This window comes from Loxodonta africana, chromosome 10, assembly GCF_030014295.1.
Source record: "Loxodonta africana isolate mLoxAfr1 chromosome 10, mLoxAfr1.hap2, whole genome shotgun sequence".
NCBI classification, from domain to species: Eukaryota; Metazoa; Chordata; class Mammalia; order Proboscidea; family Elephantidae; genus Loxodonta; species Loxodonta africana.
Window position 1 is genome coordinate 72,467,971 of NC_087351.1, and position 11,159 is coordinate 72,479,129.

The following is an 11,159-nucleotide window of genomic DNA, read 5'->3' on the forward strand; positions in this document are numbered from 1 at the left end:
AGCTCACTAATATTCTCCTGTTTGTCCTTTCCCACTTGAAGCTGGTGAACGAATACGTGATTCCAAAGCGCCCCAGGGCAGTTTATTTCCTTTGAGGTAATAAAATTAAATCGAGTCCTTTCCGATGGCGAAATTACTTTTTTTTCACAGTATACCTGGGCTTCTGGACTCCTCTCAGGCTCTGCTCTCCCAGCACCTAGACACCGCGTCCGGCCAGGCTCGGACTCAGCTCGCGCGCAGCGGGTGCCTTCTCCCTCGCGGCTCTGGAGTTGCGCACCCAGGCGCTGGGTCCCAGTCTGAGGCCCCAGCGCCCCGCGAGCCCCAGAAAAGCACAAGCTAAAGCGCCCTCTCATCTAATCTTGACACGCACAGACTTTATTGTTCAAGAAATGGGCTATAGGATAAATATTCCCATTTCCTGGGTGAGGCGCCTCAACTCAGAAAATTCACATCACTTGCTCACACCGGCAAGCAGCCAGTACTTCCCGAATCCTCCGTTTTCAGAGGGTGCGGCAAAAGGGCTCGAGGGAGGCGCGGTCCCCTGAGACACCGACAACCTCTCCCCAGCTCCAGGCACCTGCGCAAGAGTAGGGGTGGGCCCATCTGGAAGAGCGCGAAGCCATTCTGTGAGCAAGAACCAGGAGGGGAGACATCCCAAGAAGTGGAAATAAGAAACCTCGGCAAAATAAAGCCAAAGCGAATTCTCTCCTGTGGCCAAACTCTGCTTTCCTGGGCAGAGGTGCTGGGGACGCAGTCCTCTGGGAATTGCGTTCACCTCCGCCCGGCCCCCACCGCCCGCCAGAGTCTCTGAACCAGGGTGCTCCTCTGCCTGCGTGTTCTAGGCCTTGGATGCAATGTTTCTGGCTAAGTTGGAAGTCGCCCCAACCTAGAGAGAAGTTTTGTGTTTTGTCATTATCCTCACCGCCCTTTTAGTTTTGCCCCTGCCCTGTCGCATTTCAAGAAAATGAACTCTTAGAAAAGAAAGCCTCTCGGTTGGGGCGACTGGCAGCCTCACAGAAATGATGTAAACGGTTGCAGAGCTTTTTTTTCCCCTTCTTCCCCTCTGCTATTTTTTTCGAGTGAACTGTGAAGATCTGTGAAAATAATACCAAGGTTTTCCGTCAGAACGAGCTTTGCCCTGCACTCAGGCGTAGCATGATCTGACCCGACACTTCCAACCATCTGCGCTATCTATCTGCCTTCTGATTTACCTGATCTGCGCAAGCCCCGTACAAACTGTGCTTGATACTAAAGAAAAGATAGCCAGGGCCAGTCCAGTCTGGCGGTGAATATTTCCATCTGATTCCTTCCAAGGGATGGGGCTCCCAAGGTCGGTTTCCTGGTGTTTTCCTTCGAACCTCTCTCCCAATTATTTTCTTCGAACTAAACACACCTTATCAAAGGCCCAGATGAAACAGCTATTTCTTTCACCAAGGCTTCAGATAACGGTGCGATATGGACGTTAAACTGGGAATCAATAAAAGTCGCCAATTCAATCTGCAGGCCCGAAGGTAGTCCCGCCAAGAAGACCTTTCCCCTCCGCAGGAGGGGTCACTGCCCAGAGGGGCTTAGGAAGCGCTTTCTAGGCCCCGGCATTACTGCTGATCCCTCTCCTCTATGTTACTTTTATTGACTTGCTTTTAAGCTAAAAGGCTAACGTTAGAGTTTCTATCCCCAGCTCGAGTTATACATGCTAACACAGAATAAAGACAGAATTAGCCTGCAAGGAGAGGAGCAAATAAATTTTTCAAAAAGACCTTTGAAATAAGCTTTTAAGTTGCTGTGCTGACCAACCAAGGACTTCTCACCCTAGATGTGGCTGTACTGCACGTTTGTTCCAGTCCATTTATCTTGGGGGGGGGGGCTGAAAAGTATAAATTTTTATTCGGGTGAGACATTCCGACAGCCCTCATTTGGTTGTGTTTGACTTCATGGTCAGCATCTGTGTTATCGGGTGTGAGCCTGTCCTTGCTCCTATTTTAAAATGCTTTCAGGAGGCTTTGTAAGGGAGAGGGATGGAGTCCAAACTGACCTCTTCTACAGATCCCTGCTCCTGCTCCTTCCGCTCCAGATTCACTTCCCATTCGGCTGCTTTGGCAGCTAGAAAAGGGGAAAGGGGGAGGCACGCAAAGACGGGTGCTGGGAAGAAACGGGGTGATTAATCCTCTCTCCACTTTCCCTCCCTCTCCCATTCATGCACTCCCGGCGCGGTTTGCTGTTTCCTTACAACTAAAATTGCGAATTCTCGGAGGATTTCGATTTGGCCCCGTCCTCTTTGTCCTCTGGAGCCCCCTGGACCAAGGCAGTGAATGCCCCCCAAAGTGGATTCCTACTGCATCGATGCCTCTTTAGGGGAACAAAAAGGAGGGAGGGGCAAGACTGGCGGTTGGGGGTGGGAGTGAAACGCTGCCGCTTTTGCCTGTTTCTCAGTCACTGTCTTGTCTTTTTACACTCCAGCTTCTGGAAAATACAGAGGAAAAGTCCACGGACTAGCGGTGGGCGCTGTCAAGCGCGGGGAGGTGCTGAAATGGCCCGGACCGGCTAGCCATAGCCTTGATTGGCAGAGCTAGCCGGTGACTGACAGGGGGTCTCCATGGCGCCCGCGCCGCCAATCCGCCCACCCCAGTAGCGGCGCCCGCCCGCGCGTCTGCCTACCCCAGCTGAGCCCAGCCGAACCCGAGCGGTGGAGCTGGCACCTACTACAGTCTCATTCTCTCCCTCCCGGCTGCTGCCACCGCCCCCAAGTCGCCCCCAAGGCGCCTCACTGAGGAGAGCCTAGGGCACCCGGCCAGGCCTGCGGTTATCTGCTGCGTGTCCCGCTCGGGGCTCAGCGCCTCCACCGCCGACAGTGCTGCCTCGATGTTCCAGCTGCCCATCTTGAATTTCAGCCCCCAGCAAGTAGCCGGGGTATGCGAAACCCTGGAGGAGAGCGGCGACGTGGAGCGCCTGGGTCGCTTCCTCTGGTCGCTGCCGGTGGCCCCCGCGGCCTGCGAGGCCCTCAATAAGAATGAGTCGGTGCTGCGCGCTCGGGCCATCGTGGCCTTTCACGGTGGCAACTACCGTGAGCTCTACCACATCCTGGAGAATCATAAGTTCACCAAGGAGTCGCACGCCAAGCTTCAGGCGCTGTGGCTTGAAGCCCACTACCAGGAGGCTGAGAAGCTGCGAGGACGGCCCCTGGGGCCGGTGGACAAGTACCGGGTGAGGAAGAAGTTTCCGCTGCCGCGCACCATTTGGGACGGTGAGCAGAAGACACACTGCTTCAAGGAGCGCACCCGACACCTGCTACGGGAGTGGTACCTGCAGGACCCGTATCCCAACCCCAGCAAAAAGCGTGAGCTCGCCCAGGCAACCGGACTGACCCCCACGCAAGTGGGCAACTGGTTCAAGAACCGCCGACAAAGGGACAGAGCGGCGGCAGCCAAGAACAGGTCTGTACCTAGAAGCCTCCCTGTCTGGGGCGGAGGGAGCGGGCGGCAGCGCCCTGGGTTCCTTTACCCGGGGTCAGGTGCCTCGGATTCAGCAGGAACGGGGGGGCGCAGTCTGTCTTCGGTTACCGGACCACTGCTTTCGGGCTCCTGTGGGTGGCGAGGGGGTGGGCTCCTTTCTGGGCTCTTGGTCCCCAACCTTCTCTCTCCTTGGCGTTTCAAGGTGGCTCCAGCAGTGAGTCCGGGTCACCAAACCAAGGCTGCATGAGGACGGGGGAGGGGGGTAAGAAGAAGAAGAAAAATTAAAATCCCAGAAACAATGAGGGACTCCAAGGCCTAAAGCTAATTGTTGTCAGCCTGGGCCAAGGCTGCAAAGCCTGGCTTTTTAACAATGGAGGTTTAGTGTTAATTGTCATTGTAAACGCCCAGGTGCATCCCACTCTAATGCTCTGAAAACAGTTTTCTATGGACGCCTGTTTCTAAGAGGAGATGAGAAGTCGAGTTTTCCTCTTCCCAAGCGCGGCCAGCCATGTCGCAAAACAGCAAACTACTCGGTTTAGGATTTTCATTTCCTAGCGTGTAGATCTCAATTAGCCAAACATTTTGGTCAAGAGCCCAACCTAGTCTCCCATACCCAAACGTTCCATGCGACCCTCAGGGGGTCGTTTTTGCCTTTAGCTCCGCGGACGCCGCCCGGGGGTCTGACTCAGGAGTGTGCTGCAGGCAGACGCGTGCTAGGAAGGGCATCCCCAGTGCAGGAGCCTGATCTGTCCTTGTCATCCAGACCCGATTTTCCTGATGGTGCTGTAAATTTCTCAAAAGTGGGCAACAGCCGAGGAAACCCCTGCGCTCCTAACATCCCAAAGACCGTGAAAGTGGGAAGACAAGAAAAGGCGCGGAAGAGGGCTGAGCTCCCTGCAGCTCTCTGCAGACGCGGCTGCGGGCTCCAGCTCTCCTTAACCCCTCGAGTCTGAGCGAGAGCTGCTGTCAGCCGGGCTGGAGAGGGTCGGACCAAGGGGCGCTCGGCGGCTCTGTTGCACGCTGTGACCAATATCCCCTTCCTTCCTCGCAGGCTCCAGCAGCAGGTGCTGTCTCAGGGCTCCGGGAGAGCTCTACGGGCCGAGGACGAGGGCACGCCTGAGATGCTGGGCGCCGCGGTCAGTCCAGCCGCTAGTCTGTCAAGCAAGGCGGCCACTTCGGCTATTTCCATCACGTCCAGCGACAGCGAATGCGACATCTGAGCCGCCCACCCGGCACGCTCAGAAACAGAATCCGGCGTAAAAATGACACAAGCAAAATGAAGGAGGGAAGCAGGATGTGAGACCTGACAAATCCAGCCCTGGCCCAGGCCAGGTGGCCAGGGACCGCCGGGATCTGGCAGCTGCGTCAGACCCTCGGCCAGCCCGGCGCCACCGACGCCCTCCAACAGCGACCACACGGGCCCGCGCGTGGTTAGGCCTGATCCAGCACCACGTTCTCCTTGCTTTGCTTTTTCTTAAAGATTTTGCTGCAAAGATGCCTCTGGAATCTGAACTGCACCTGAGCGCCTGCCCGTAGTCTCCCAAGGGCATTTCATGTTGAAAGGACGCTGTTAAATATGTACAACTTTTGCTTTAAAGTTTTTAAAAAACAAAACATATATATGTTGTTTATTTACTTATTTAAGGGACAGCCTCGGTAGGCCTCTCTATAGTTTGGGGGACTTGTTTCTAAATGCGAAGGCTGGCGCCAGTGGGTTCTGTGTGGAGCAGCTAAACAATAAAACAACCTGGTGACTCTTATTCAAAAGAGCTGCTTTCGGATTCCTGCCGGGCGAAGACCCTTGTGAAATGGTCTCACATGGGTCTCCTCTATACCTTTTGCCTTTTCGGATGTCTCCTGGTACATATGTAAAACAACCCTTAGTAGGTCCATAGCCAACTGCCAGGTCAAAATATATGTATATATATGCATGTCTGTGGGAGTCCCTGGGTGGCTCAAACAGTTAATGGTTCGAACCCACCCAGAGGTGCCTCCACCCGAGCACAGGTTAACTATGACTTATCCACCTGATACTTTTATAAAGTATCAGTGGCTTTCAGGGACAACTTCAGAAGCCAAACTCAGATACTCAAGGAGTGCATCCTGTTTTGTTTTTTTTTTTTAAATGCAAGACTATCCTGGCATGGGCTCTAGAAAGGCTTTCCATCTCCTTCCAGGTCCTTTCTGATACAAAAGCAGTGGGCACCCATGAGCAAGTTAGACTGAGCATATACTGCATTCAGGATTGCACTCTCATTAAAATAAAATAAAAGGAGAGTGGAAGAGGTTGCAAATAACTAGACTAGCATCTTCATGCTGCAGAAGCAGGTTTTACTCAATTGGTTTTCAATGAAAGGGACACCGAAATGGGGGGAAGGAACTAATCATGTCACTTGTTGAGGTAAAACAGAAGGCTACAGAGAAGTGACAGGCATTTAAAAAAAAAAAAAAAACAACTAAGCTCCACATTTTACCTCCCAAAAGTGCCAAAAGCAAAAACACCTACTACTGCCCTTGCACTAAGAAACTTGATGCTCTGCAGAGGGGCTCTATTTTCCTAGAGAAAAGGATTGTATATTATCAAATTTGACACTGATTTTTAAATCACTTGAACTAGTCTCCCTCTCACCCAAATTGGTCTTTCATTTGTTTCTCTGTCCTCAGAAGATGCTTTTTGAATCCGAACTATGCGTCAGAAGCGCTGAAGGGCAAACCAAACAAAAATAAGTGAAGTCATGAAAGACAAAAAGCAATAAAAATGCAAGATACGTGTTGCTGATTTACTTGTGGAATCCAGGGCATGAACAAGTGTTGTTCTGGGTTTCTAAATTACTTAAACAGATTTGGCCTCATTTAGACTTTATAAATGGTTGTCATTACGTACAGCAGGCCTTATTCTGAGAACTGTTGAAAATCAAAACTCTTGTTTCCTGCGCAAGAGCTCTAGACATAAGGAGTGGGGAAGTCTTTGTCATCAAGTTGGTGTTCCTCCCTAAAGCAAGAAAATGCCCTTCTATGGGTCCTGAAAGGCTAGGATGGTAGAGCTCCTTCAAGACTCTTATTTTGTTTCCTAGAGCCCCAGGTTGTTCCTGGAATGCCAAGAGGCAGGGACAGGACTAAAGTGGGGCAAGTAAGGTGCCTAGTGTGCAAAATTTAAGGAAGCACTCATTCCCAGGTGCAGACCCTGTACCTGCATGACCCTGAGAGAGTGCCTCCTTAAATTTTGCATTGTAGGTACCTCTCTTGGCTCACAGTAGTCCTGGTTGGGCCTGGGGTGTTTCACTTCAACAACAAAAAAAATCCAAGGATTTCTAGTTATGACCTCAATAACCTCATGTCATCCTAGCTATATAGCTCTCTAGAGCCAGCATTTGAACAACTTACTTGATGAATTTTTATCTCTTAAGCTGATCCTTCCAGATCCAAGAGGGAAGGGAAAGGACTCGTTAGTAGAATCACATAAAGGAATTTGAGGTTCTAAAACTCCCACCCCATTCACCAGTTCAGGCAATGCCTAAAAGCAGAAGGAAATGTCCACTCTACATTCTCATGAAAACAGGGTAACACGCTAGGAACTAAACTTTCTCTATACAAAGTAAATTTTAAATAGTGTTTAATTGCTTGGAGAAAAGAGAAAGGCTGAACAGTGATGGTGGATTTTTTCTCCCTGCTTTGGTGAAAGCCTTTAAGCTACATCTACCATTTGCTTAAACTGACATGCTGCCTAAGGATTACATTTTAAAGTAGCTACTGTTTTAAAGGAAACCCTGGTGGTGTAGTGGTTAAGAGTTCGGCTACTAACCAAAAGGTCAGCAGTTGGAATCCACCATAAGCTCCTTGGAAACCCTGTGGGGCAGTCCTACTCTGTCCTACAGACTCTCTCTGAGTCGGAATCGACTCGATAGGAAGGGCTATAAGGGGCACAGGTAATATTAGTCAAACACTGGTTCTATAAGGAGAAAAGTAACTTAAAGCTCTCCATGTGTTGATTTATGTTGGAAACCCTGGTGGGGTAGTGGTTAAGTGCTATGGCTGCTAACCCAGTTCCTATCTGCCAGGCACTCCTTGGCAACTCTATCAGGCAGTTCTACTCTGTCCTATAGGGTCACTATGAGTCGGAATCGACTCGACGGCAGTGGGTTTTTGGGTTTATTGTTTTTTAATAATCCAGAAATTTCTCTAATTTCACTTTAGAATCTTAAGGGGGTGACACATTATTTAACTAAAAAAAAAAAGTTTATCTAAAACCTGAAGGCCCAATCAGTTCTTTGATGACCACCATATGTTGGAAACTGGTCTAAATTTTCCCATGGAGATTTATTTTATTTGTATTGCTTCAAATCTTTCTTTGGGTGTGCATTGTAAAGACTTTCTTTTTTAAGATTTTTTTTTCCTCACTTCAATTTTTTTCAATTTACCCTAGTCTAGAAAAGAGGTCTTAAAAAAAATACCCAGGTAGTAGTAAGGTTACAGTTTTCTGAATTTGAAGACTCTCCATATGCTGGATTGCTTTTCTTTTCCTGCAATCCTCTCTTGCCACAATTTCTCAAAAAGCAGTTACCCCACCGGAGTAGAATTTTTACATTTCAGAGGACATGGCCAGTGTGAGGGTTTTACCCTTAGTCCTAGCTCTGGCTCTCTTAATGCTACCCGTTAGTTCAACCTAAAACCCAATGGCTCCTGTTTCCCAAACGCCGCTGTTCCTCTCAGCTCCGCATTCATGACCCACTCCACTTCCACCCATCCCCTCCCCTTTCCCTTCACCAGTTTGTTTATAAAAATCTGAGAGGGAGGGGATGAGCGGCTAGGAATGGGGGAAGACTTGCTCTTTGTTTACATTAAACAAATGACAGGCAAAGAGCTCAAGCAAAGTCTTCCTTGACCTCGTTCTCTCTCTCTAATTTTAACAAAAAGGGAGGAAAAAAAAATATTGTATCCAAAGAGAATGTGAATGGGGCGGGAGAAGAGAAGCAGCTTTTTGCCCTATTCAGCAGGGACGCGGGAGCGCGGACGATTTCCGTTCCTATTGTGAGGCGGGGCCGGGGGGCTGCAGTGAATGGGGGGGTCTGCCGAGCGGGCCGCGGGGCTGTCAGGCGGCTCAGCGTAATCAGGACTAATGACAGTGGCCGGGCGCTCGGCGGGACAATGGGCTGGGCCGCGGGGTTTTGTCGGCCTGAATGGCTAATAGGTTTGCCTGGGGGCTGGGCAGAGGCGGTGTCGGGGAGGAGGCGGCGGCGGGGGAGAAGGGGTCATTGTCCGCGCGGTGGCCCGGGCGCCGAGGCGCGTCCCTCAGCCGCGAGGCCGCCCCCCGGCCTGGCGCAGGAGCAGCAAGGCCGCGGCCCGCAGGCGAGGGGGTTCCCTGAAAGCCAGCCGGGCAGTGGCTGCAGGAGCGGCGGCCGCGTGGGTCTCCTTTGGACGACAGCCGTGCGCGAGGAGGTCAGGCCCGAACTTTGGTTCCCAAGAGAAGCCTAGGCTGGGTACGCAGTTCCCCAGAAGGTAGGTCCTTCCTCCGCGGCCGGTCAGCGACTCTGTGGGGTCACTTAACTCACACCCACCTTTACAGTCCGGCGCCCTGGGAACTCGCAGACGTGCAGGCCTCGAGCCCACTCCCAGCTTTAGACTGTCTTACTCGACGAGAAAAGCATCTTACAACCCGGGAGAAAAAAGCAAATAAAAACCAAGGTGAGGGTCAAACACACAAACGCGCCCTGCGGCAGCAGGAGGGCACGCGCTCGCCCTCGGGCCTCTGACCCTGCGGCGGCGCGGGAACCCGAGCGGGAGCGAGGTCTGGGCCTGCGCGAGACTGGCAGCGCCTGGCCGGCCGGAGACCTCTGCTGGCAGCTGGGGCCGCGACGCTGACCAGGCCGGGAGCAGCAGTTCGTCGCCCTGGCTCTCGGCGGCGCCGAAGGACGGAAGGTTCTGGCCCCGAGGAGAGGGATTTGCAGGCGGTGGGCCCGTTCGCGGCCTCGAAAGGGCTTTGCGCGCCTGGCGGATCCGCTGGTCGGCCATCGGGGCGGGGAGAGGGAGCAGGGCGCTTCGAGGGCCAAATGTCCGCGACTGCACAAAGAAGCCCTGGCAGGCCCCCGCTCCACCCAGGCGCCTTCTTTCGGAAGCCTTGCAGCTCCCATTTAAGCTCTTACAAATCTGCTCACGCTAGATTCTGCCTTGCAACTCTCTGTGCTAGGATTTATATTCCCAGACATCTTTAGACCTACCCTACAGTGTGGGAACAACTGGTTTTCCTCCCCTTTTCACCTCCTTGTCTGGAGACGAAGGGCGTGAGGGCGATCCCAGGGCAGAACAAGCAGTTTCACAGCTCCGTGCCTCTGCTCACGCTGTTTCTGCTAGCCTGATGGTTTCCTCTGCCAGGAATGCCATACCCTACTTCAACTGCTAGCCTGTTAATCCATCAAGACTACACCACCTCGAAGGATTCTTTCTAGAACCAGTCGGCCCCCCACACAGAATTTTCCACTCTCTTTTTAATGCTCCTAACAAACCTTATCTAAATGTCTGTTTTAGCACTTGTAATACTTCTGTGCACTTTGTTCGTTTACAATTAAACTCCTCGGCGTGTTTTGTTTTGTTGTACATAGGGTGGCTATGGGTTGGAATTGACTCGACACACCTAACAACAACTAGAATATATGCTTCTTACGGGCCAGAACGGAGAATCTTACACATCTTTGTATTTCCAGCATCGAGCCTAAGTAGTGCTCAGTGAATATTTGTAAAGTTGGTGAATAAATGAATTAATGAATCTTCCTTGAAGCCTGTCTGCTGCACATTAGCGGAGGACCACTATAGCTTTGAGCTCATTTGAACAGCAAAGATTACTGATATTAGCTGGATCCAAAATTCACTTAAATCCTCCCGCCTCAGGTTACAGGCTCCTACCTAGTTGTCAGGCTCTCTTGGATGATTCACGTAAGTGCTCTCTCCCTCTAGGCATATGGTTCTTCAGAACTCTGTGGCTTTGGATTCATAATGTGAAAATTATCTTCTCACAGGACATTTTCCCCCAAATGGTAAGGAAGAGTTGTTCCTTCAGGTTTAAAAGATTCTAGCTATTACACCCTCTGAATCCTGTAAAATAAAACTCCGAACATTTGGATGGAGTCCCTGGATGTTGCAAATGGCTAGCTCTCTTGGCTGCTAATGGAAGGCTGAAGGTTCGAGTTCATCCGCGGGTGCCTCTGAACAAAGGTCTGGTGATCTACTTCTGAAAAATCAGCGATTGAAAACCCTGTGGTGCTAATAACTTGGTTAATGTGTCTGTTCTTCCTCCTAGTTCATTGGGTAGTGTCTGGGGTCTTGAAAGCTTTGCAAGTGGCCATCCGAGGCACAACAATTGGTTTCTACTCACTTGGAGCAACAGACAAAGAAGGAGAGTCAGGAATAAAAAGAATGGAATGTGTGGCTAATTGCCTCCTTGCACAACTGCCTCCTTTGCCACGAGACCAGAAGAACTGGATGATGCCTGGCTACCATTACTGACTATTTTAATCAAAGATTCCACGGAAGAATCCTGATCAAAAGGGGCAAAATGCAGAACAGAATTTCAAGTTGTCATGGACTCTAGGCTTTCTGGAGCCATGGAAGGTGGATGAACCCCTAAAACTATTGCCATGAGATAATCTATAAACGTTAAACCAGAAATATCCCTGAAGTCATCTTAAAACTGAACAATAGTTTAGCTTAACTTGTAAA

General features: G+C 51.0%; 1 protein-coding gene across 1 annotated transcript; it reads left to right on the forward strand.

Annotated features, from left to right (window-relative positions):
* Positions 1 to 2,793: 2,793 nt before the first annotated feature.
* SIX6 (SIX homeobox 6) lies at positions 2,794 to 4,669 on the forward strand. The gene is made up of 2 exons (XM_003408690.3): positions 2,794 to 3,431; positions 4,501 to 4,669. Exons 1-2 carry the CDS (start codon positions 2,860 to 2,862, stop codon positions 4,667 to 4,669), a joined length of 741 nt encoding a protein of 246 aa, XP_003408738.1. The 5' UTR covers positions 2,794 to 2,859.
* The last annotated feature ends 6,490 nt before the right edge of the window (positions 4,670 to 11,159 follow it).